General features: G+C 35.4%; 1 protein-coding gene across 3 annotated transcripts; it reads right to left on the reverse strand.

Annotated features, from left to right (window-relative positions):
• Positions 1–509: 509 nt before the first annotated feature.
• On the reverse strand, positions 510–26,500 carry LOC138333703 (uncharacterized). Of its 3 annotated transcripts, none has more exons than XM_069282252.1 (8): positions 26,390–26,500; positions 22,357–22,447; positions 11,355–11,390; positions 8,846–8,945; positions 7,817–8,645; positions 6,749–6,875; positions 5,778–5,864; positions 510–4,728 (listed from the first exon to the last, which is right to left on the reverse strand). In XM_069282252.1, exons 2-8 carry the CDS (start codon positions 22,388–22,390, stop codon positions 4,613–4,615), a joined length of 1,329 nt encoding a protein of 442 aa, XP_069138353.1. In that variant the 5' UTR covers positions 22,391–22,447; positions 26,390–26,500; the 3' UTR covers positions 510–4,612. The 3 variants fall into 3 exon arrangements, with proteins under 3 accessions (XP_069138353.1, XP_069138354.1, XP_069138355.1); XM_069282253.1 differs by having other exon boundaries at positions 26,441–26,491; XM_069282254.1 differs by lacking the exon at positions 26,390–26,500 and adding an exon at positions 23,674–23,844.
• Between the last annotated feature and the right edge of the window lie 1,275 nt (positions 26,501–27,775).

The raw sequence follows: 27,775 nt of genomic DNA on the forward strand, positions 1-27,775 counted from the left end.
TTTAAGTGGTTTTTGTATTATATTGACTTTTTAAGTGGTTTTCGTATTATATTGACTTTTTAAGTGGTTTTCGTATTATATTGACTTTTTAAGTGGTTTTCGTATTATATTGACTTTTTAAGTATATATTGACTTTTAAGTGGTATTTATCGACCTTTAAGTGGTTTTCGTATTATATTGACTTTTTAAGTTTTTGGTATTCCGTATTATATTGACTTTTTGTATTAGTGGTTTTCGTATCACTTTTTATTGACTTTTTAAGTGGTTTTCGTAATATATTGACTTTTTAAGATAAATCTGAAACTTGAGTGATTAACATGATAAATACGTTCATAATGTATCTGAATAATATATGATTTTGAGTAAGTCACAATGAGAGTGAAATAAATTGGAAAAATACAATTAAATTACGGAATTTAAATGTTGGTGTGAAAGTATATGTATGAGTGCATGTAATTGTATGCTTATTTACTGTATTGATTTAATGATACAATCACAAAACACTGAAATATTTGTCAGATGTATAAGCACCTTCCATTATTTAATAAGAGATTCTCCAAATAAGGTGAAGATTTGTCAAATTTTAAATCCACATCACCCCACAAGAGATTCCAGAGGGATCTTGGCGCCCACCAAAGAATGATCAATGTATGACAATTTAAAGAGGGATATTTTTTTTCTGCTTTTCAAACTTCAACTATCAAAATCCAAGATGGCGTTCTCTCTGCCACCTTGTTGACCAATCGCTCCAAAAATGTATTATGCAAATCTAGGGCCTATGTCGACCATTTACATATGAAATATGAGAACGAGACCTTCAGTACTTTCTGAGAAAAAACAAACCTTCAACTATCAAAATCCAAGATGGTGGATGGTTGGCCATATTATTGTTGATCGATCATTCCCAAAATGCAATATACACAACAATGGGCCCAGGGGAACCTACATATGAAATATATGAGACAGATCCTTTCAGTACTTTCTGAGAAATAGTGGTAACAAACTTCAACTATCAAAATCCAAGTTGTCAGTCTGTCGGGCCAAAATGCAATGAGGAACCTCCATATGAAATTTGAGGCAGAACCCTTTAATGCTTTCAGAAATAGCAGTAACAACCTTCAACCACTGAAATCCAAGATGGTGGCCTTTCATCCATTTTGTTACCCGATTGATCTCAAATACAATATGCACAACTAGGGCTCTAGAGGAATCTACATTTAAAATTTAAGAAAGATCCCTACATTACTTGTTGAGAAATAGCGATAACAAACTTGATCTACCAAAATCTAAGATGGCTGCCTTGCGGCCATCTTGTTTACGGTTCGATACCAAAATGCAAAATGCACAACTAGGGCTCTAGGGGGCTCTACGTTTCAAATTAAAGAAAGATCCCTTCATTACTTGTTGAGAAATAGCAGTAACAAACTAACAGTCGGCCATCTTGTTGACAGATTGGTCCAAAATTGCAATATGCACAACAAGGTCCCAAGAGAAATTTGCATATAAAATTTGAGACTGTAGATGAACCTACATATCAAATTTGAAAAAAGAGCCCTTCATTACTTTCTGAGAAATAGCAGTAACAAGAAATGTAAGCGGAAGGACGGACGGACGGACCACAGACGAAATGCAATTTGAATAGCCCATCATCTGATGATGGTGGGCTAAAAATAGAATAAAGACATTAAATTGAAATGCTCATTTGTAATATGGTATATCTATGACATCTGATTATGTTCATCTAAGTCTGTGTCAACATTTTAAAGATTTTGAAATCTCTTGTGTATAAACATGACAGCTGATACTCATGAATGTACAATTTACAAACTTCATAGCAACAAATCAACAAGAATTCTTCAATAACAATAAATAAAATTTTCAATACAAAATATTAAAACTACCTAGCAACAGAATGTTGATCATGAAAGATCTGTTCTAGTCTATGTATGTTTATAGCTGACAGATTCTTGTATAAATACAGTCATGAACAATTCACATTGAAGGTACTTTTAGAACAAGTGGCACAAAGAGCCTATATTGCTCACCTGGTAAATTCAATAAATATCACAAAAACTCAGGCTTACAATGTGAACCCCCTCCACCCAACAACATAGGGATGTAACCATTCATATATGAGTGACATAATATCAATTGCTCAATTTAAGAGACAAAGGAGTAGATATGATAGGACCAGTATTTGGCCTTAATTTTTCAGGCCGAAAAAAATCTGATCCCCATCAATTTCATATCAATAAATACTCTCATATTTGCCATTCATCAAAACATAATTTTTTTTAACCATGTACACGATATGTCCCACCTATGACGTCATCAAATTGATGATTTTCCTCTTCTCGCCAAATTTTGCTAGAAATTCATCATCTTTAGGTTAGAAAAGGCTTGAAATGGATTTGGCCGCCACCTTGGAGCAACTTAACATTTTGCATGAATATGCGTAAATACACGATACACAACGTGTGAAAATCTCTCTGCTCCACGAAGGCCGCCACATTTATTTTTAGAGGAAACCACTCAAAAAGTATGATTTTTCAAGGATTTTTTGTGAAAAATGGAGGGAAACTGCATGTTGATGACGTCATAGTGAACATAATTGGCACATGCAGGATATTTTCGAGATGTAATGTGTTAGCAAATGTATTCAGCTGTTATATGGCAAAATATGTTGTTCTTTACTGGAGAATTAATTTTGAAGCCATATTCGAGTCTTAACGTACCTTCTCCTTTGTTATTAAACATAAATTCAACCAAACTGACCACTTTTGGCACCGCCCTTCACGCCCCTAGGGGTTTCAAACCAACAATCTTTACAGTTTTAAATCCCATCCTTATAGGCATGCTACCAAATAAATTGAATATTGTGCATACTTATTTTCATGTACTACAAGTTTTTAACATGTACACATTGTATATATGAATATATTCAAATTGACCATTTCTGAACCTGTCTGTCAGGTCCCTGGAAATTTTGTACAATTTTGAATCCCCCTCCCCCCATAGGGATGCTACTATTTAAAAGCATTGTAACATGAAATGGGCAACATTTCCTTGCAATATCATAAAAATTGGAAATGCATTCAAAGTGTACGCCTTACGAAGATAACTCTGATCAAAAACGAAAAAGACTCTTCATTCATTAAAACATCTTCCAAAAAATACATCTCTTTTTAAAAAGATTATCCTAAAACTTGACAAAAGGTTTATGTTGAAGAGAGATGTTACTGAATTACACTGACACTGGGCCAAGTATATCTACTATAAGGAGTCACAGCGGTGATGTGGCAGGGTACTCTACCCATACAATCTCCCCAGTCAGCTTTAAGCTACAGGCTATCCTATATAAATAATTGTGAGTTATCTCCCTTGTGTATTTCATTCAAATGAAATGAAAACAATATTTAATGACAATGTCATGCATTAAAGATGTGAATATATACAAGAACAATGTCAGGGCATATTTTAACATGGAATGAAAAAACCTATAGATCCTGCAAGTATTTTAAGAAAATATATCCACTCATTACTTGATGATTATAAAACTAGTTGATTCATATGAACACCAAAAGACACACACAAAAACTTCCAAAATCAAACAAGCAATCAATCCATATCACAGTTTTCTTTTGTCTAAAATCAATTATGATAATTTCTTGGTACATAGAACCACAGACAAATACAAAAATACTTTCAGATATATTATACATTCAAGTAAATGAAACATTTTCAGATCAATCGATTAAAATGTAACAAGTCAAAAACTGAGATTGTGTAAGCTGATATGCATATTCATAAAGTATATAATATGATATAATTACAAATCAGAATATCAAATGTAGAAAATCTACCCTATTTGCCAAATAATGCACTATTTTTGAGAGGCAGCACATGATTGCATAGATGAAATGTTCAATCACATTTTATGATTATATATATACATGTTTCAATAAATCTGCTGGCCATCCCATTGCAGCAAACAATCACCGAACATTTCTGACTAACTGGTATGTAATGAAATATTTCTCAAAGATGCTCCATCGCTGACAGAGAATAAATGATATTTATCATTTGAACAATAATTGGTGTTTAATTGTCTAATTAACACAAAAAATAATTAAAAAAATAATTTACTTTCCTTTGGTACATGCGCAATCAGTATAACATTCCATATAGAATATAGTGCAACAAATTTTTTTCGGGATGCAATTAATTTTTTCATATTTTCAATTTGAAGTAAAATTAGAAGCTCAAATTTTTCAACGGTGATAATGATATAAAGTAAATAACTTTTGTAACTGAAGAAAAATACTAAATCATCAGCTCCTGTTTTTGATAGTGAAAAAATACCATTTGTTAGCGGTGGAGCATCTTTAATACATTAGTATGCCAAAGGAAAACCCTTGATCATAAAACAAATTTAACCTTACAATCATAATAGTACAATTCCATGGATTAGGAGTAAAATCATTTTAACACACTGTCATACACCATTATGAAAACGTCAATTTTCATCTTTAAAACATATTGATAAATTGTATAATCTGATTTTTTTTTCTGAAATAAAAATCAATCTATAAATTTGACGTGATGTTGTGAATTATCTCCACCTGTTTTGCATAGTGTCGGACTCGAGAGCGTCCGGACAGTGCTGTATCACCTTGGCTACTAACTTATCAATGTACGCCTTCATGTCTTTGTTATCTTGCTTCAAAGCTGAAAAAGAAATGTTACATGGTTTCACTGTTTTAGAAATTTTTGTCAGTATTTCCTCATTTCATGCATAAAATAGTTTATTGCATGTATCTTTACATATTTTAAGATAATTAATAATTTCTTTGCCAAGCAATTAATTCAATTTATGTTAAAAAAAAAATTATACCGGGATATAGAATAATATTCTATTGCATAAGAACTTTTCATCACTGATTTTTATCCAAGCACTGAAAGTGACACTGTAAGTTAAAAAAAAATAAGAAAATAATATGCCAATTGTTATGATAGTCCCTATATCTTTTATAATGAAGATCCAGCTTGGTTAACTCTGGTATGAATCAACTGCATTCAGAATGAAGCATGAAATATCATGTCCGGCTTCAACCAATTTGTGACAATTTTGTAATAGACATGTATCAAGATTCTCCTTTTTAAGGTTCAAGATCTTGACACCCACCAAAAAAAGATCTGTGTCTGATATTGGAAAGAGGGATCTTTTATCTGCTTTTCAAACTTTAAATATCAAAATCCAAGATGGCTGCCTGTCGGCAATCTTGTTGACTAATCAGTCACAAAATGCATTATGCACTACAACTAGATTTTAACTAGAGCCCTTGGGGAATCTACAAATAAAATTTGAGACAGATTCCTTTCAGTACTTCCTGAGAAATAGCTGTAATAAACTTCTACTATCAAAATCAAAGATGACTGCCTGTCAGCCATCTTGTTGATGGATCAGTACCAAACTGCAATGTATGCATAAATACATCAGGGTCGTAGTAGAACCTACAAATGAAAGATTCCTTGAGCACTCTGAGGAATAGCGGTAACAAGACCTCATAACGGACCGGCAGAAGGATGACCACTGACTAAATCAAGAAAGGCAATTTGAATAAGCCCACCATCTGATGGTGGTTAGCTTAGCTAAAAAAAGAAGAGGTACTGTACACTGTCTAAGGATTATTGCTACCAAGTTTTATTGAAATCCTTCCAGTACTTCTAAGTACTTCGAAGGAGATGGGGTATAATAAGTGTAATATCAAATATACCTAGATTTTCCTTTTTGAGGTCCAGAACTTGTTGTTGTAGTTTTTCCATCTGACTTTGATTTGATGGCACTGGTGGAGTAGCAGACACTAAAAAACCAAAATACAGTACACATGATTTATACAATCAATTTTTTTTTCTTTTTTCTTTTTAACAGAAAATTCCATATATTCCCTTACTGTATCATGTATTACGTACTTAACTGCGACCTTCAAATTCCCACAGCACTATTTACTTCTTCCCCCAAACACACACTTTTGACTAACTATTCTCTCACTATTTTATTGTCCCCCCCCCCTCCATTTTTGACTCACCATTTCTTCACTATTTACTTGTTTCCATCCCCCCACCCCAAACTTTTAACTCATCATTCCCTCACTATTTACTTTTCCCCCTCCCCTCCCCCCACTTTTGACTCACTATTCCCTCACTATTTACTCACTCCCGCCCCCTCCCCCCACTTTTGACTCACCATTCCCTCACTATTTACTTTTCCCCCTCCCCTCCCCTCCACTTATGACTCACTATTCCCTCACTATTTACTCACTCCCGCCCCCTCCCCCCACTTTTGACTCACCAATCCCTCACTATTTACTCACTCCTGCCCCCTCCCCCCACTTTTGACTCACCATTCCCTCACTATTTACTCACTCCCGCCCCCTCCCCTCCACTTATGACTCACTATTCCCTCACTATTTTACTCACTCCCGCCCCCTCCCCCCACTTTTGACTCACCATTCCCTCACTATTTACTCACTCACTTCCCACAACATTTATGACTCACCATTCATCTCCCCCCACAGTTTTGGCTCACCATTTCCACATTATTTACTCACCCCCCACCACACTTTTGACTTACGATTCCCTCACTATTATTAGTTACTAACCCCCCCCCCCTCACTTTTGACTCTCCATTCTCTCAATATTTACTCAATACCCCCCCCCCCCTTTTTCTCACCATATCCACACTTACCTGGGCCCCCTTTTAACTGTTGTAGAACATGCCCTTCACTAGCCCTCCTCAGGTGTTTTACAAAATGCTTCTTGGTTGGTGGTGACATACTGGATACACTTCCTCCCTTTGCCTTGGGTGCTGGAACCTGTACAGACATAAATATGGTTACATACAGTGTATTAGAGAATATCTGAGTATAATTAGTCCTAACTAGTGATCATTGTGAGGTGTAACAATTCATCAGACTGTTGATATATAGTAATTGCAATCAATGGCACATTCAACACTTGGTACACTAAGCTGTTGATACTTTCAGTGGTCGGTCATTTTTCTGTAACTTGGACTAAAAGGAAGTACACACACAGTTTGACATGAAAAACCGTCACGATAAATTGTCACTTTTTCCATACTATTCAATCAAAAACAATCATGAATATTGTTCTCAATCACAATCGTCCGTGTTGCTACTGACGCTGGCATGTAAAGGGAAGTAACTGTTTACCAACAGTGCACTAGATGTACGACATGACGGTCAGTTCATTGACTGGAATTTAATCAAATCAAGAATGCAATACTATCCAAATCATTGAACTTGTAGTCTGCAATATAGTTCTCTGTTATATATAAACTGTTAAACAGAGACCTATAATTTTACTGACCACCAGTGGGTCTATATCCCATTCTCTGTTATATATAAATTGTTATACAGAGATCTATAACTTTACTGACCACCAGCTGTGGGTCTATATCCCATTCTCTGTTATATATAAACTGTTATACAGAGATCTATAACTTTACTGACCACCAGTGTATTTATATCCCATTCTCTGTTATATATAAACTGTTATACAGAGCTTTATAACTTTACTGACCACCAGCTGTGGGTCTATATCCCATTCTCTGTTATATATAAACTGTTATACAGAGATCTATAACTTTACTGACCACCAGCTGTGGGTCTATATCCCATTCTCTGTTATATATAAACTGTTATACAGAGATCTATAACTTTACTGACCACCAGCTGTGGGTCTATATCCCATTCTCTGTTATATATAAACTGTTATACAATAATCAATAACTTACAGGTAGGGCTTTAGTTTGCAGCTCTGGAGAACCTCCGATAACAAAACTAGCTGTGGAACCCACTTCATCATCATCATCGTCAAATGGGTTGGGGCTGTCAAATGGATTTTCTCCGTTTTCTGGAAGTTTATCAACAAAAGCAAATGCATTTCGTAGTGTACCTATGCCCCCTGATTCTGTTTCTAGGATAATATCACCTTTACCTGGGAGAGTTGACTTTGTTTTACAGTGAATCTTAGAAGAAGACTCGTATTCAATATAATCTGCACAGTCACACTCGCAGATGGTCAGATCTATAATATCACTCTTACTAAAGCCCAAGTTTTTGCCAACTATGGTGATACGAGTACCGCCACTGGTCAGTCCCACGTTGGGGGTCACGCTTAGTATAATAGGTAGTTTACCAGAGCTATCCAGTCCTGAGCTAATGCTCATGAACTTTGGTCCTTGTTTGGACTTCAGTTTAGGAGTGTTCTCCTCTTCGGTGTTACCAGATTTATTACCGAAGCTGAGAAGGTCATGAATGGAGCGTGAAAACTTTTTGTTTAGACTAGATAAAGTTGATCCCCTTCGTTCTTTCCTGTATTTATGGGATAAAGTAGGTGATTTGGCTTCATAGTTCATTCCTGCAGGGCGACGCTTAGAGACGTAACATTGGTATACTAGTTCTCCCTGCGGATTTGAACACTTTTTGTGAGGCTGAAGGGTGGCCTTGACGTTGCGTCCTGGCGATCCTTGAAGGGACGTGACAGGGATGTTCACCTGACCAAGGATATCTTCTTTCTCCGTCACAATAAAGAATACTTGGTCCAAGATGTTGGTCACATGGCTGAAACACAAATGATTCAGCATTCAAGTTTTCTTATTCTGATAGAAAATGGTCATTGTATGATTGTAAATAAACACCTCCATAGATCTTCCATAAATTGAATTTACAACAGAGTAATGATATAGCCTTACATATATGTATTTATTGTACATTAAAACCATGTTGATTTCTCCCGTTGATTTGGTTCTGTGTCAACTTACATCACTGATTCTTCATTCCATTCTGGCTCTGGATGCTTTACAATAGCTGTCCGATACTTCTTATTTCCTACCCCAAATATCACAGAATATTTGTGTCGACCTGTTCACAATACAAACATGTGTCAATTCAACACAGTAATAAACCTAGCACTAGTATAATTTCTAAATCAATAGAAATCTATCTTACTATTCTCATGATTTTCAACTTAAAGTCAAGTTTTGTTCTGCTTAAAAATACAGGTATGTAACATACAAATATTCTCAATTTCTTTGAAAATTCAATACTTCGATTAACATTAGTTGCAAATTAAAGTTGCACTTTAATAGACACTGAATATGCTGATGTTAGTGGTGTATACATAACAGTATTAACAAGCAAATTCATGGAATTGCCATCATCCGCTTTCAGGACATATTGTAGGTAAATCTTATCGAGGTTAGGTTTAACCTTGGTTGAAACATGAACAAATAAACTGAAGTCTTATTCGGAAGTAATTAAAGATGTGTAAAATAATGTCCGCTGAAGGTGACTATTATGCTTGGCTGAGCTCTTAAGGCATTTAACTTCAATATTAACTTTTAAGAAATTGGTTTACCTTTGTTACAATTATTGCACAGGGAATGCAGAAAAATGACGTTTTAATATATCAAAGGGCCATAACTCCACTACATAATATCGGCCAAAAGTAGCAATCGAACTTGGCCAAGCCCTTAAGGCATTTGACCTTGTTACCAAATTTGAAGAAAATTGGTTATTATTTATTGGAGTTATTGCAGGGAAATGGCAGAAAATGACTTTTTTTTTATTAAATCAAAGGGCCATAAATCTGCTTATTAAAATTTGCCAAAAGTGGCGATCAAACTTGGCTAAGCCCTTAAATATTAAGGCATTTAACTTTGTTACCAAGTTTTAACTATGTTAGTTTTAACATTTGTTAGTTATTACACATACAGAAACTGCAGAAAAATGACATTTGTAGTAAATTAAAGGGCCATAACTCTGATAAATAACATCCGCTGAAAGAGTTGATCGAACATGGCCAGGCACTTAAGGCATTCAACCTTGTTACCAAGTTTGAAGAAAATCAATTAATATTTTTTTCAGTTATCGTTGAAAGAGGCAGAAATTGAATATTTTACTTAGAGCTGACAATGCAAGTTAAAAAGTTTTAATTGAGATTTTTTTTTTAAATATGCACTCTTGTATTCCAAGAATCGTTTTATGAGACAACCCCCTATCGAGGTCAGCCATTTTTGTTTTTCGCTCTATCTGTATCCGGTGCTCTCTCACCGACCCCTATATAAAGTGCGTGAATCGACACACATGCGCTCAGTCTATACACGTACATACACACCTAGCAGTTGTCCACTGTATATCGCCTACTGTTACGTAAACAAAACATTTACCTATAAAAGGTATATGGGCAGTACATGATTGCCAAAATAAAATTTCCACACAAGTGAATAGAAATCCAAATGATAAACCGTCCACATATCTCCACGTATATTATCGTAACCGATGTACTCGACTGGTCATGTGCACGTGATTACCTGTCCCGAACAAGCGACAACTACCAATGCAAAGACACACACGTGTCGGTGTACGTGTAAAACCTAGTGTATATTGCAGTGTTTCATTAGCTCGTTTTGGATATATTTTGGGATTTAGCTGACAACACAATTATGTATTATTTCAATGAAACCTTATCAGGTGTGAGTGTAGTGTTTATTTTCAGTTTGACATTTGTTATTTGCAATATCGGGGCGTGTGTATCCGAGGCAAGCTATGTTTGGAATGATGCACGAGTGTGAAGTTCCGTGCTTTACATAGGGGGTTGGCAAGTGAAGGTAACTCAGCAGAGCAAAAGAAAAATGGCTGCCACTTCCTTGGATACCACACTGTCATAACTGGGGAATATCTCAGAAACAATCTTTGAAAAAAAATCATTATTTTTTTTTTTTAATTTCAAATGCATGGTTTTTTTAACTTGCATTGTCAGCTTTAAGGAAAGGGCCATAACTCTGCTAAATAAGATCCGTTGAAGATCGAACTTGACAGAGTCCATAAGGCCTAAGTAAATGTTACTTAGTTTGAAGAAAATCGGTTTACATTTGTAAAAGTTATTGCACGGAAAAGAAGTGTTACAGACAGATGTCACGGACAGACAGACAGACAGACAGACAGACGGACAAACCCAAATTAATATCCCCCGTTTTGGAGAAAGCGGAGGATAAAAAGGTTTGTTACTCAATAAAGAAGTTAAGTGTATATGTACACCAAAAGATGTTGTATTAACTTCAAATCACAATAATACATTCTCATCCCATCAGAGTTCCTTCCCTTCATTTCACTCTGTCAGTTGGTATAGTGATAGCTTGACAGCCGATTGGGGCCGAGAATGCAATAATATTACATCAAAGTCTTAAGTCATTACATGATCTTGATTTCAGTTATTAAATTCATTTCATCTCCAGAAAATATATAAAATATATATGTATTTCTACATACCTGCTTTTTTGCCCTGCAAGCCTTTGGCACTGACAACTGAAATACAATCAAAGTCATTTTTTAAAATGTATTTTAATGATATTACCAAATTTGCCGTAATAAGCACCCAACGTGCCTAAACTATTTTTTGGGGTGAGGGAGATCTAGTACATGTATTACATATATATATATTGCAATATTAACGAACAACACATGAACCGGCTCTTGAAGTATACTTAATAGGTATATATGCTGTATCTGAACTATATCAAGTTAATTATTCCAAATATGTTACAGTAAATAAATATAGAAGAGCCTGTTTAAGTGTTGTTCACTGTATGCAATTTAATACTATTAGCTCGTTCACTTTCTGCTTCAGGAAATACAAACTGATATACTCTAGTGCACTAACATATGCTGTATTGCAACATTAGTAGCCACAAACACTTTATAAAATGTCCACTTGGCCTCTTTATTCACATCTGAGTTTATGAGTTTGAAATTAATCAGGAGTCGTGCATGCTGCACAGTTGCTGAATTTTGACTAATAGTGTTGTTTTTAATTTCTCTACAGTCTCTTAGGATTATGTATGGTTTTGGCCCTTATTGGCCCCAAAAATTCATCAAATTTTCAACTTTATGCTACAATTTTAATTATGCTTTGTATCTGAAATATTTAGTACAGTCCTTTTTCAGATTTATTTAAGATGGTAGTTTTCTATTTTTACCATTCTAGTCACCATGGTAACCATTCAAAATATGCATAAATTAAGCAAATGTCAAAAAAAATAAATTTATTCATATTTCAGATGGTTAGCATACTACAACCGTTATGCTAAATAACTATAATACTTAATGTATCAGGGATGTACTAGATAATAGAAATTAAACAATTTAATCACTAAATTATAAGTTTGAATTTGGTGTATTTTGGGGCAAAAAAGGGCCCAAACCACACATGTACATAGTCCTTTGCAGTTTAGTGTTAAATCATATTCATATCCAAATATGTATAATAAATGCAAACCATACCTTTTAATAAATGAAATATATGGTACAGGTATAATTGTAGTGAATATATATATATTTTTTTCAATTTTTTTTTTACATTGACCCTTTGAAAATAATTGAACAATATTTGGCAAATTTAAGCTATTGGTAATAATACAAATCTAATTTAGATACAGTTATAACTGAAAGAATTATATGTATTATTCCTGAGATTTATTTCATAGAAAACTTTTAACACATTTTAAATACTTAAAATCAATGTTTTACATGATAAAAATACTAGAACACAATCCCATTTCCAAATCATTTGTGAAGCCCTCTTAATTAATAGCATATGCATACTCTTAACTATTTAATTGTCAGGGAGAAAAAGTGATATTAAGAGGAATGACATTTATTGAACAGTTGAAAGTGTTTTCGGTCATTTTCATGCACCAAAAGTAGATGATGTCACCATGATAAATCATGTTATTTTGGATCAAAAATCTTTCATAATTTTTTTAATTAATTTTATCTAATTATTTGATTTATGGCTGACTATGTACAATTTTGTGAAAAGTTTTTCCAAATTTGGTAATGCTCCCTCATTTGTTTAAAGTTTTATAGGTTGAATAATTATTAGACTCTTTCATATGTGGATATGAAGGATAGGGATATTCTACCCAAAGGTCACATGGGGTAGATACCCAAAACCTCAGCAACCACTTGGTGATAGATTTTTGTACCGTGACACACATATGGGTACGTACTATTCAAATTTGCAATAGTGCCGGGAAGTGGGCACTATTGAAGTGGCACGAAATTGAACTTGAACATATTGTGACATCACTATTACATGACATCATTATAATGTTGTGCTCAACCAAATCGTCAAGATGGCAAACAGGCTGTGGTGTACAGAGTGTTTTCAATTTTCGTGAAACTGAATCTCGCTCAAAGATGCTCCACCGCTGACAAATGGTATTTTTTCTCTATCAAAAACAGGAGCAAACGATTTAGTATTTTTCTTCAGTTGCAAAAGTTACTTTCTTTGCACCATTACCACATTTGAAAAGTTTGAGCTTCTTATTTTACTTCGAGATAAAAATATTAAAAATAATTAATTGCATCCCGAAAAAATTCTGTGGCACTATGTCCTATATGGAATGAACTACTGATTGTGCATGCACCAAAATCAAAATAAATTATTTTACATTACTATTTGTGTTAATTTGACATTTACATACACGATTAAACAGAAATTATTGCTCAAATGATGAGCATTGTTTAGGCTCTGTCGGCGGTGGAGCATCTTTAAAGAAACAGATTTCTTAAACAAATCAAATGTTATAGTATACGTATTCATAAGAACAAGTTGTCAAAATGAAGATATAAATCATTGCGAGGTGTCTCTTGAAGTGTTTCTTTTAACATGGGAGGTGATATACTAAACCCATTATTTATGGTCTGGTTGCAATTGAGAGGGCGCTTTTGCCTCATAGTATATTGTCGAGGGAGTTAATTCATATGAAAATAGTAGCCTAAGTGACCTTTTTGGTCCCGCATCTAAGGGTGGGGGGTCAGTCCCATCATTTGTACAATTTTGAATCCCCACGTGCACCTTAAATGGATGCTACCATTGCATTATGAGTGCTCTCCCATACTTAGTTGCAAAGAAGAAGTCGTTTATAATAGCCAAACTGACCCCTTTTGACCCCACCCCTCAGGCCCCCACTGGAGGGGGGAGGGTCTGCCTCATCATTTGCACAATTTTGAATACCAACCCTATAAGGGTGCTACCATTGCATTATTGGTGCTATCGCATGTTTATTTGCAGAGAAGAAGTTGTTTGCTTGGAAATCGCCAAATTGAGCCCTTTTGACCCCATCTCAGGCCCCCGGGAGGTCAGCCCCATTCTTGATAGGCACTAACTATAATTATACATAATCTATATTCTCAATATGTCACATAGAAATTGTATAAAAATGTTAGTAAATAGTTTTCTGTTCCCTAGCTGCCACCAAATTCATCATCAGTTACTTACTACAATGATGTTTCACTAAAACAACAGTAGATGCCCATATCAATGTCTACCTAAAAATTCATAAATACATCACAAAATTGTTTAATAGAAGGAAACCAGAGCAAAAATAACCCCTTTAAATCCTGTATATATATACAGGACAGGGCAGAACCAGACTGGACAATACAGGAAAGGGTCACAGGACAATATGGGTAACACTGTACCGTGACCCTCTATCTTATAACAAGGAGACAAGACAATATGGGTAACACTGTACTGTGACCCTCTATCTTATAACAAGGAGCTTGAGATGTAGCACATTCACTGTACTACAGTGGGAATGTGTACCTATATATTATATCTGAAGCATCTTAGCTTGTATAGATGGCCATCACTTTATTTTCTTTAGATCTTTACTGCATATATATGTATATAGACAAACTTATTGGTCAAAACAGTGATATACAGGACCCACCTAGACCAGTCCTACACTGAGGATTTACAGGACCCACCTAGACCAGTCCTACACTGAGGATTTACAGGACCCACCTAGACCAGTCCTACACTGAGGATTTACAGGACCCACCTAGACCAGTCCTACACTCAGGATTTACAGGACTCATCTAGACAAGACCTACACTTAGGATTTACAGGTCACCCACCTAGACCAGTCCTACACTGAGGATTTACAGGACCCACCTAGACCAGTCCTACACTGAGGATTTACAGGACCCACCTAGACCAGTCCTACACTGAGGATTTACAGGACCCACCTAGACCAGTCCTACACTGAGGATTTACAGGACCCACCTAGACCAGTCCTACACTCAGTATTTACAGGACTCACCTAGACCAGTCCTACACTCAGTATTTACAGGACTCATCTAGACCAGACCTACACTTAGGATTTACAGGTCACCCACCTAGACCAGTCCTACACTGAGGATTTACAGGACCCACCTAGACCAGTCCTACACTGAGGATTTACAGGACCCACCTAGACCAGTCCTACACTGAGGATTTACAGGACCCACCTAGACCAGTCCTACACTCAGTATTTACAGGACTCATCTAGACCAGACCTACACTTAGGATTTACAGGTCACCCACCTAGACCAGTCCTACACTTTACAGGACCAACAAAATTAGTGTTCTGGACTTTCCTTAAAAACTCCTACATAAATTGCTGCAACACTCTGGTTATTCACATCAGGTAATAAAAAATGAATATATGTCCATAAGCAAAAAAAGATACTTATGGTTGGTTGAAACACATAGGGTGGTCAGTGTCTTATATATATTAACTGCTAGAAAGGTTAAAAGGAATGCTCTTGACATGTTATATGATGAGAAGGGCTGGTAACGCCACACATTTTTTACTCCATTTCATGGATTCATAATATTAATGGAAATATCTGAATGTGGAGACAGCCTAAAGCTAACCATACTTTCCTAATACTGCCTCCAGTCCACAGTACAAGGTGGTACAAGGCCGTGACAGATACTAGATCACATACATGTACAAATTATTATAGCTACACAAATAGCAATTTTATTTTATTTCCATCAAGTAACTACAGTAAAATCCGATTATATCACCACCCGTTATACCTACTCTACAGTAAAAGCAAATGGTACATATATTATCATTGCACTTTTAAACTTGAAAGGCTGATAAACAAAATCAATAAGAAGCCGCAAAGTGACATTAGCCCCCCCGCCCTGCAGTTATAAAAACCCAATTAAATCAAGGTAGAAGTAACAATTATTCAAGTATAACTTTAAATGTATGCAAGTATTGTAACAGTCACTCTGTTAAAAAAAAATAACAGCAGGTAACAAAAAGAAACTGTAATTTTGTATTGTTGACTGAGTTTCCATGACAACAGAAAAAATTCCAAAAATTGAAGGACTGCATCAGCATAAGACACAACTTGGGCACTAGTACTTGTCTGATATATTCAGAAAGTTTCATCCGGCTGCGTTAAACCGTTTTGGAGTTTTAGTCCAGAAACAAAAGGAAACAGTAATTCGGTATTTTGACTAAGTTTCCATGATAACAGAAAAAATAACCAAACTGGATTTGTTTGTTTGATTAATCAATGATCAATGTCCTATTAACAGCTATGGTCATGTAAGGACCGCCTCCCATGTATGATGTGTGTTGCGTGTATGTTGTGCGAGGTGCTTGTTTTGGGAGACTGCGGTATATCTGTGTTGCCCTTTTTATAGTGTTATTTCACTGAAGCATGCCGCCTAAGACACCAAGCAACACACCCCACCCGGTCACATTATACTGACAACAGGCTAACCAGTTGTCCCACTCCCAGTGTGCTGAGCGCTAAGCAGGAGCAGAAACTACCACTTTTATAGATTTTGGTGTGTACCAAAATGGAAAATCTGCAATAACAAAAGGCACAACTAGGGCACTTGCCTGATCCATGTATACAGAAAGTTTTAAGGAGCTGCGTTGACGGTTTTGGAGTTATAGCCCAGAAAAGAATCTCGGACCAACAGACAGACAGAGCCCAAAACAATATCCCCCGCAAACGCCTTTCCCGGGGGATAAAAAAACCCATGACATATCTTGTGATTTAAGATAAATAAAATAAATAAAAAATGGAACAACTATCACAATTTTGAATTATGACTGATTGTAATAGATATTTAATGTAATGAATGAGAATGACTAGAACATCAACGAAAATTCAAAAAGTGTAAAGACAATTTCTCATTTTCAACAATTATTTTACGTTTTAGCGAAAAATGTTCCCAGTACTTTAAGCTATTTCGTTTGTAACCAATTCAATACTGTCAACCTTGAATTAAAGTAAGTGCTGCGTTTGTATGTGGGTGACAATGACACGATGGCTTACAAACACTCAAATGACGCAGATTTCAGTCATGCAAAATTTCTGAGAGTAAAAGTGTAAGCAGGCAAAACTTTAAACAGAAAAGATAATAACCAAAAACATTAAATGAAGCAAGGTAATACAGTACCTGAACCGTTTAACGTTCCCAGCCTAACGCAAACGCAACGCAAAAAAATCGTCCGTTAGCTAACGCTAACGATTGCTAACACTAACAATTAACGATTAACGATAAACGATTAACGCAATACCGGCTAACGATTAACGATTAACGCAAAACGCAAAACGATCGGCTATGATAAACCGGAAATACCATTGTTATAATCACGGACACGGCTTGACGGTAAATAAATTACGGATCTTGACGTTCTGAAATACAAACGAAAGTACAAGAAAAACTGGAGTATGTTCGGGATTAAAGTTTCTGTATATCATATAAACATTTGCCTATGAAAACTATATGGACACGATGAAGTCAAAGACGACAGTACTCAATGCAAAGTTTCCACTTTACATGTACAAAATGTACGTTTACAAAATGAATTACATGTGCAACTGTGTGTATGTATTATTCTAAAGTGTCATTTTACCCGATATTTTAAGAAATAACAAATTATTACAACATCTCTTTACTGATAATAACACAATGAAGTCAAACACGACTGTACTCGATACGAAGTTTCCACTTCACACGTACACGTACGTTTACAAATTACGTGTACAGCCGTATGTATTAAGAGAGAATTGTATTATTCTAAGTGTCATATTTGTCCGACATTTTAAGAAATAATAAACAAATTGTTTTAACAACACTTTATTGATAATATTACCGTCACATACTGGTACTTTAAATAGTATCATGGTATTGAAATGACGAATAAAACATTTTCACACAAACACATTTAAAATGCAGTAAAAATCAAATTTCCATCTATATGTTTGATTTCTATTATCGATGTTTCATAACTCAACAATTGTAATAATTAACATCTTATAGTGTTTCCCGCATCAATCACAAGTTTAAGGGTTTTTGTAGATTGTCGAAAGGCTCTTCTGCTTAACATGGAAAATTGTATTCTCGGAAATATTTGTTTCATAACGGATTACACGCTGTATATTACTAGGGTGTGCATTCATAAAAGCCCATTGCTTACTAGGCATCGATTTTAGGGTCGTACATGTACATTTACAAATGCACGTACATACGCCACAGCTACTGTAATAAAGATTGAACATTTGGATTCGTGTTTCACCATTTGCAGTTCTATCATTTTATAGTTCATGCATATAATAAAGATATAAAGAATGAAAATATTTCACTTCCAGTTATTTATATTCAAATTAAGTCAATAATGCATAATCATTAATAACAACGACGATGAAGATAGTGATGCACATGCATACATGTATGTACACTGAATATTATATACTGTAAAATTGCATTGCGACAATTTTCTACGTATATTTGTAACTGGTGTAAGAAATATAGTTATTTGATCACATTTCACATCAAGCAACTCTTCAATTTACAGTTTAAACAAATTAATTATTCATACAATGTATAAGTGTAAGTTAATTTTTTCCAGCGTAATCTATACTATATGAAAGCATATTGCACACATCAAAACTTTGAAATACGACAGTACATATATGGACGTGAAATGTACTGTCACAGTGTACGGGGCACAGGTAAGTTGGGTATAAAGTTAATCTCCCTCCCAAGAAGGTGTTAATTACAGGTGAACTCCGCCCGTGGCAAGCTACAGGAGGTCGACACAAGGTAACACCAGTCGTGACCTATATACCTGTACAGGTAAAATACCCGTGCGCGTCACGCTGGGAATTGAAGAGATTCCAGTTACAAATAACAACGGGTGCCCGTGACTGTCCAGTTTTTTATTGATATGAGCTGATTTGACACGCGTACAGTATGTGTGAAGGCTTACAATGTAACGTACCCCTACACAGTTCGAATTATCTACACGTGTTCTACATGTAGTTGTAGGATTGCAAACATTTACATCATTTTATTCCATTTTCATATAAATAAAAGTACTAATAAATGGCGTTTAAAAGTATGTACATGTAAATGACAAATCTCACCTATTCCTCGTGTTCAAACTCGTCATATTAATGATTTTTAAATTTCACGAATTTATGCGTTCTTCGTACATTGATAATATTTAACATAACAAGAACAATATTATGCAGCGTGTCTGTAATAACATTTTTATATTTTTATTATCTGTTTTAGCTATTTTCTTGTGTAATCTATCAGTCGTGGTGGATACACGAAGCGGTAAACGTAATATCTTAGATAAAAATGAACATTATATCCGGATCGTCAAAGCATATCACCGGCATTTGGTTCTATTTTTAGTGGTTAACGTTAGCGGAAGTCGGTCCTGCTAACGATTAACGCAAACGATTTCTAACGCAAACGATTGTAAACGCAACTAACGATTAACGATTGCTAACGCAAACGATAACGATTAACGATAAACGATTGCTAACGTTAACGATTGCTAACGGAAATAACGCAAACGCAAACGAAACGCAAATTTGGGAACGTTAAACGGTTCAGGTACTGTAGCATTAAAATACAATTGCTGTGTGTATCGCAGAAAAACTATATATATAGCTAGTACATCACATTCGTATCGCGATATTATACAGTGGAACTTGGTTGATACAAACTCGGATAATTCGACAACCCGGCTTAATACGAAGTACTTTGACGGTCCCGGCCGAATTTCCTCTTTATATTTGTTTAAAGAACTCGGATAATTCGAATTCGGAAAACTCAAAGAACTCGGATGATGCAAAGTAAATTTTGGGTCCGAATGACAAAAATCATACATAAAACGTTCGTATAACTCGAAATGAGATTTTATGAACAACGAGATTGCCGAAAATTCCGATTTCTTTTTCATAAATCTGTCGTAGAAGGACTTTTCAAAATATATATCTAGATTTCCTTGTTATCATTTTGCAACTACCATCAGTGATTTTGACATCTCTCTTTTTCGCATCGTTTTACGACATATAACTAGTCTATATATACCAAATAAAGAGATAGTCAGTAGACATGAGAACTCGCTTAATTCGAAAACTCGGATAACTCGAAGTTTTATCTTGGTCCCTTCGAGTTCGTATTAACCGAGTTCCACTGTATCCTTTACCTATGTCTTGCAATATACCAATACACCGGTAAATTCGGCACCCCTTTACAGCACTATGTCATCATTAAAGCCAGAACATTAGACACCAACCTGTCATCATTGAAGTCAAAACCTACACCAACCTGCCATCATTGAAGCCAGAACATACAGCAAACAATCATCATTGAAGCCAGAACCTACACCAACCTGTCATCATTGAAGCCAGAACCTACAACAACCTGTCATCATTGAAGCCAGAACCTACACCACCCTGTCATCATTGAAGCAAAAAACCTACACCAACCTGTCATCATTGAAGCCAGAACCTACACCAACCTGTCATCATTGAAGCCAGAACCTACACCAACCTGTCATCATTGAAGCCAGAACCTACACCACCCTGTCATCATTGAAGCCAGAACCTACACCACCCTGTCATCATTGAAGCCAGAACCTACACCAACCTGTCATCATTGAAGCCAGAACCTACACCAACCTGTCATCATTGAAGCCAGAACCTACACCACCCTGTTATCATTGAAGCCAGAACCTACACAACCCTGTCATCATTGAAGCCAGAACCTACAACAATCCGTCATCATTGAAGCCAGAACCTACACCACCCTGTTATCATTGAAGCCAGAACCTACAACAATCCGTCATCATTGAAGCCAGAACCTACACCACCCTGTTATCATTGAAGCCAGAACCTACACCACCCTGTCATCATTGAAGGCAGAACCTACAGCAAACAATCATCATTGAAGCCAGAACCTACACCAACCTGTCATCATTGAAGGCAAAACCTACACCAACCTGTCATCATTGAAGCCAGAACCTACACCACCTGTTATCATTGAAGCCAGATCTACAGCACCCTGTCATCATTGAAGCAAAAACCTACACCTCCCTGTTATCATTGAAGCCAGAACCTACAGCACCCTGTCATCATTGAAGCAAAAACCTACACCAACCTGTCATCATTGAAGCCAGAACCTACACCAACCTGTCATCATTGAAGCCAGAACCTACACCAACCTGTCATCATTGAAGCCAGAACCTACAACAACCTGTCATCATTGAAGCCAGAACCTACACCAACCTGTCATCATTGAAGCCAGAACCTACACCAACCTGTCATCATTGAAGCCAGAACCTACACCAACCTGTCATCATTGAAGCCAGAACCTACACCAACCTGTCATCATTGAAGCCAGAACCTACACCAACCTGTCATCATTGAAGCCAGAACCTACACCAACCTGTCATCATTGAAGCTAGAACCTACACCAACCTGTCATCATTGAAGCCAGAACCTACACCAACCTGCCATCATTGAAGCTAGAACCTACACCAACCTGTCATCATTGTCACTGTACTGTGGGTGGCTATGAGTTTCTGGACATAAGATGTACATGTATTATGTGTAGAAGATCTGATGTCACCGGTTCTGTTTTCCTGTTATAAGTAGTGCTAGAAAGGGCAACTAGATAATTATAACTGGTTCATGGTTCAGTTTGAGCTTGTATCCAGTTAGCACTTTAGCTATCCAATAAAGGCCATATATATTTGATACAGCAAAATACTTCTCAAAGTAAAGTAAGTAAACAACATTAATAGATTTACTGCTTGATTTTTAAGGTCAGCTGTTCACTCTGAACAGTATTGTACGTACTAACTACTGTCTTTAGGACGGCTGTACTCCACTTGTTACCTCTGAAGAGTTTTCAGAGAAAAACGAAACCAGTCAGGTCTTCTGCACAAAATATATCATATATTAATTAAATATTGTAAGACGAGGCCACACGATGAAAGAAATACTTGATTTATGATCTATCTATAAAAAGACTTAGAATATTACCCAGTAAGTTGCTCCAATTCTATACACAAAATTCAGGACCATTTACTCAAATATATATATGTTCATGTAGCATATTTTAATGCTATTTCAGGTTTTGGTCCTACCAAAGTATACCTACCAATAACTGTTACTTCGTCCGGCTCTGTTGCCATTCTGTATCTGTTATCTCCACGACTTCTGTCTTTTAAATCCTATTCAGTCCATTACACCTGGAAACAGACATTAAGAAATGTAGTATTAGAAAATGTTCTGTAAACCAAAGAATGTATGACAATGGAAATGGATATTTTCCTGCCTTTTAAACTTTAACTATTAAAATCCATGATGGCAGCCTTTATGCCATCTTGTTGACCGACCGGTCTCAAAATATAACATGCACAACAACGGCAATCGCGATCCTACATACAAATTTTGAGAAAGATTCCTTCAGTAATTTCTAAGAAATAGCGGTAACAAACTTCAACTATCAAAATCCAAGATGGCGGTCGGTCAGTTGGTCGGCCATCTTGTTGAACGATTTGTCCCAAAATGCAATATGCACAATATAAAACAGATCCCTTCAGTACGTTTATTTCTGAGAAACAGCGGTAACAAACTTCTAAGCTTAAACTACCAAAATCCAAGATGGCAGCTGGTTGACCATCTTGTTGACAGATCGGTCCCAAAATGCAATCTGCATATAGCTAGGGCCCTATGGTAACCTACATGTGAAATTTGAAAAAGATCCCTTCAGTACTTTCTGAGAAGTAGTGGTAACAAGAACGACAGAAGGACCAACTACAGACGCCAAAGACGATTTGAGAGTTGCCTTCAAAACAAAAGTCAAAGAACTATGATTGATGTTGAGTTGTCACTGGTAATCGAGGTAAATTTAGTCAGTTTCTAGACCCTAAAAAGCCATAGAGGGTCAGCAGTGTTTTTTTAGGGTGCATTTGGTGCCGAAATTCAGCCCTTTCCCCATCAGAAATTATAGATTTGAGTGACTGGTTGGGCTGCAGTCCGTACAGAAATTAAGCTGCAAGAAAAATATCTACTAAAATATATGTATTTCAAGGAAGGAAAAATGTAACATTTTCCCAAATAAAAAGGTTTTAAAAATGATTATAAACAAAAATAACTGGTCAGTAAGATGTATATATTACTGACCCTCTTAAGGTTTATAGGCTGGGGGTCAGTTTTAAATATTAACAAATTAAGTCATTGTGTACCATTTAATCTGCCAAGAATCGCAAATAAAACTTTAACCATGTTGGCAAACGATGCCAACAATCACCACTTTAAAAATCCTCCAATAGTCAGCTAGCTAGGCCTACATATCTATCTACATTGTAATTTGTTTCCGGATTCTCCTAGTACAAGAAAAAATTAAAAAACCAATAATTTTGACACCAAGCTTAAAAGTAGAATATGGCATCAGATTGGTATTTATAATTACATGTTGATTAGTTTAACGTTCTATTAACAGTCACTGTCTTGTAAGGGCGTGCCAGGTTTGTTGGTGGAGGAAGGCCAGAGTACCACCAGAAAAACCACTGACCAGAGTTCAGTACCAGGTAACTGCCCCACATGGGATTCACACTTGAAACCCAGAGATGGAAAGCTTGTGGTAACAATTGTTGGGACATCTTAACCATCAGGTCATCACAGCACAGCCCCTGTCAGAAATGGATGTCTCTCAATACTGATCATATCATGATACATTATGCACTGAAAATTTTCATTTCTTTTAACAAAAATTGTGTTCAAGGTTCAAACTGAAAATATCGGTTTATTCTTATTATGATACAACCTATAGCTATATCTAAGCTTCTCTTTAAAATCTTCATGAAATAACCTCTACAACACATCAAATAGAAACCGTTTTATTAGTAAAATTCATTAGACAAATTCTGGGAAAAGCAATTATAGAGTAGATCAATATGAACTGTATTAACAATAGAGTCAATCTATCTTTATGAAAATATTGCAGTGCTCCAGACAATTTTTGGAGGGTTAATGTTGGTGATTGTAATTTGTACAAGCACTTTTGAAAAAATGGGGTACAACTCTGACTTCTGTGAGAACCAAAATCTTAACAGAGATATGGCGGAAAAAGTTATGTGGTTATTGTATAAAGTAATATGGGAACCCTGACCTGTGAAGTCATCATCTGAGAACAACAAGATTATTGACTCTACTTGTGTAAGTTAGAGGGGCGATTTTAAGTGTCTGCCATCTAATATAAAATAAATTTTTAAATATCCATGTTGAAGTCACAAATACCTGTGTACCTATTTATCATTATCCTCATAGGGATATATATATACCATACATATACTGATGTACATTGTACCTGTCGTAGATAAATGAACATCTCTGCAAGATTACTGCATAATTATACACAATAAAATGTACATAATAATCCATGTACGTTGTATATCCGCGGTGTTTGGAACCACATATATACATGAATATTACATCAAGGACGTATGTATATGTTCTTGATTATATTATCCAAAACCTGACTCTGGTTGTCTAATGTCTACTGGTCAAACCCACTTTACAAAATCCTGATATTTTCATAAAACCTGCCGATACAAATTAAGGTATGATTCTAAACCGATTATTTTGTATATACAAGTATGTAAATGCATCTGCTAATTGCGTTATGTCTGAAATTGATCATGTGATTTACCCGGTAATGCACATTTCATACCATTCGAACCATTTGTTTTTTTTAACGAAAAACATTCAGCTTTCATATAATACAGTACATCCAATGACTTGTTGATATTTCGCTCAATCAATGTGAAATTGCAGTTCGTTAGAATGGTCGTATGATAGACAGAATCCTGTAAAATAACCTATCAATAACCTATCAAATTATGTTTACCCTGTTTCCACTGTGAAAATTTGCTGAATTTACAGTACCGATCATTTTATTTCGGTGTAAGCAATCATTGGTTACAATAGTGTGCAGTCGTTGTCCGTCGACACCACCGGTACCAGTTTTGGTATGATATGGTCTGTTTACATAATTTCTGCATCCCAGACCAGTTACGTTGTGTTTTATTTCGGACAGAATATTACTTTAAGATGCTCCTCCACTGACAGAGCATAAGCGATACGTACTCAGCCTTTGAACATAACTGATGTTTAATCATGTATGTATTCAAATATGTTTCAAATTGCACACAAAAAATAATTCATATGAAATAATTTATTTTGATTTTGGTGCATGTACAATCAGTACTTTACTCGATATAGGACATAGATTTTTTTCGGGATGCAAACAATAATTATTTTTTATATATTTTTATCTGGAAGTAAAATTAGAAGCTCAAACTTTTTACTGGTGGTAATGGTGTAAAGTAAGTAACTTTTGTAACTGATCAAAAAAAACTAATTCATCTGTTCCTGTTTTTTGATAGAGAATACCGTTCTCCAGCGGTGGAGCATCTTTAAAATGCAATATAAATTACATATTAAAAATAATCAAAAAGATAAATTTATCATTTTCTATTACTGAACACTGACTTAATGAATATTTTGAGTCAGAATCAAATTAGAATGATGATGATATTTTCACAAATTTTCAAAAACACAAGATAATATTTTCCCAATTTTTGCTCAGGGTCGTTTTCCCAACATACCTGGCAAAAACCCTGGAATACACAGCTGTTAAATGTACCTTGATTTTTTCAGCTGAAAATAATGTGTATCATGATATAAGTCGAGTATTTACATATCCTATCACATAGTGATGTATCTACAATGAGTTCAAAGTTGCAGCTCTACAATCCCCCCAAAACGTTTGTTATTGTTACAAGTTAGTCCCTATATGGACGACTAATCGAACAGTAATCGTGATAGGCGAGTTGGACTCGAAAATATCCCGATGACACACATCTGCACATATATTCATACATTATACTTCATTTGGACTTGTAACTCAATGGACCGTAAGTGAAGATAATAAGTGTACAAAATCCGTCGAGCAGAAAGTATTTCTCCAATTTTACGAACGGCCTTAGGCACAACATATCAATCATTTTTTTGTGAAACCGTCTTCAGAACATTTGTACACACCGGCAGCTAAGCCACACGTCAAATATACACAACCAATGGTTATATTGATAGGAGAAATGAATCAACTATAAACTTCTGTTTACCTGGTCACTCAATTTGTGGTAATTTCTTCATTTTATACGAAAAATTAACACCTTTTTGAAACATCCACACTCTTCCTTCTTTCCCAAACACCTGTCAAATGCAATTGTCTTATATCAAAACTAATTTCATTGGTCAAAAAGTATCAGACTGTCACCTCAGTGACCAATCAAAAGAGTGGTTACTTTCACAACAAATTTCCACGCCTCCAATTACAGAAGAGCGACATTGTTTATAAAAACAAGAATTATGACGTCACGTTGTGATTGTTAGGCTCATTACACACGTCATATGGAACAACACCCATTTCTGCTTAATTTTAAAACTGACCCACAAATAACACATCTTACGCAGATTTGATAAATATGACGAGAAGTGAAATAAAGTTATAAGAATTAAAGTTACATGTGTGACTCACATGAGTGAAAATATTCGGACACAACTCCAGATTTTGAGGTTAGAGGAGGCGTGAGACCACAGGTACTTATAATTAGCTCGCTGACAAATATAACGTCATTGTAACCAAATTGATAATGTACCCAAATTGATACCTTACTTGAAAAAAAATACCTAAAACATTTGTGTTGTTAAAGTTTACCTCATTTCTCATTGGTGATACCATCATTTATTGATAATAACACTTCGTTTTATGTAACTATTTCTGTTATTTTGGGGTACCAATTTAGCACAGGTACTGTTGTGAATTTTATAGTAAAATGTATAACTGTATTCAGTATGACTCGTTATAATAAACGCAACTACACCCCATTTATAAAGTAAAATCACAAAAATCTATATAAATTGATTTTTCTTAATTTTATACATTTTTTCTTGCCGGGTATCAATTTGGGTACACATCATGTGACAAAACTAGAAATTTCGAGACATGATATTAATCGTTCTAACAATAAAAATAAGCACTGTAATAACAACAAAAAAAGCATCAAAATAAAGTTTGTATGCTCTTTTTGAAAACAAATCAGAAAAAAAGTGAAGCACACTAAGCAACAAATGTACAAATGTCATGTAAGAGAACTCTACGTGTATTGGTATCAATTTGGGTACAATGACGTTATATACCCGAGTCTTGGAGTTGGGGAGAAAAAATTCCAGCAGAAAACGGACTTAGGGCGAAAAAAAGCGTTTCACTTAGGGCGAAAAAAAGCGTTTCGCCCTAAGTTTCATGACTCTATAGTTTTAATATTTAAACTTGTATTTCAAACTTAATTATTATTCTAATAGAAGGTTCATTAGGCTCTGCAGTTTGATAAGATAGTCGCATTTTATTAAAAATCAAACGGTTGATTTTTTACGAATTTTGTATTCGAAGTGGTATATATCAGTTAAAATCGTTTGTCCAAGTATCACAAACTCGTGTACTTAACAAG

Source organism: Argopecten irradians, chromosome 10 (assembly GCF_041381155.1).
Source record: "Argopecten irradians isolate NY chromosome 10, Ai_NY, whole genome shotgun sequence".
Taxonomy (NCBI): domain Eukaryota; kingdom Metazoa; phylum Mollusca; class Bivalvia; order Pectinida; family Pectinidae; genus Argopecten; species Argopecten irradians.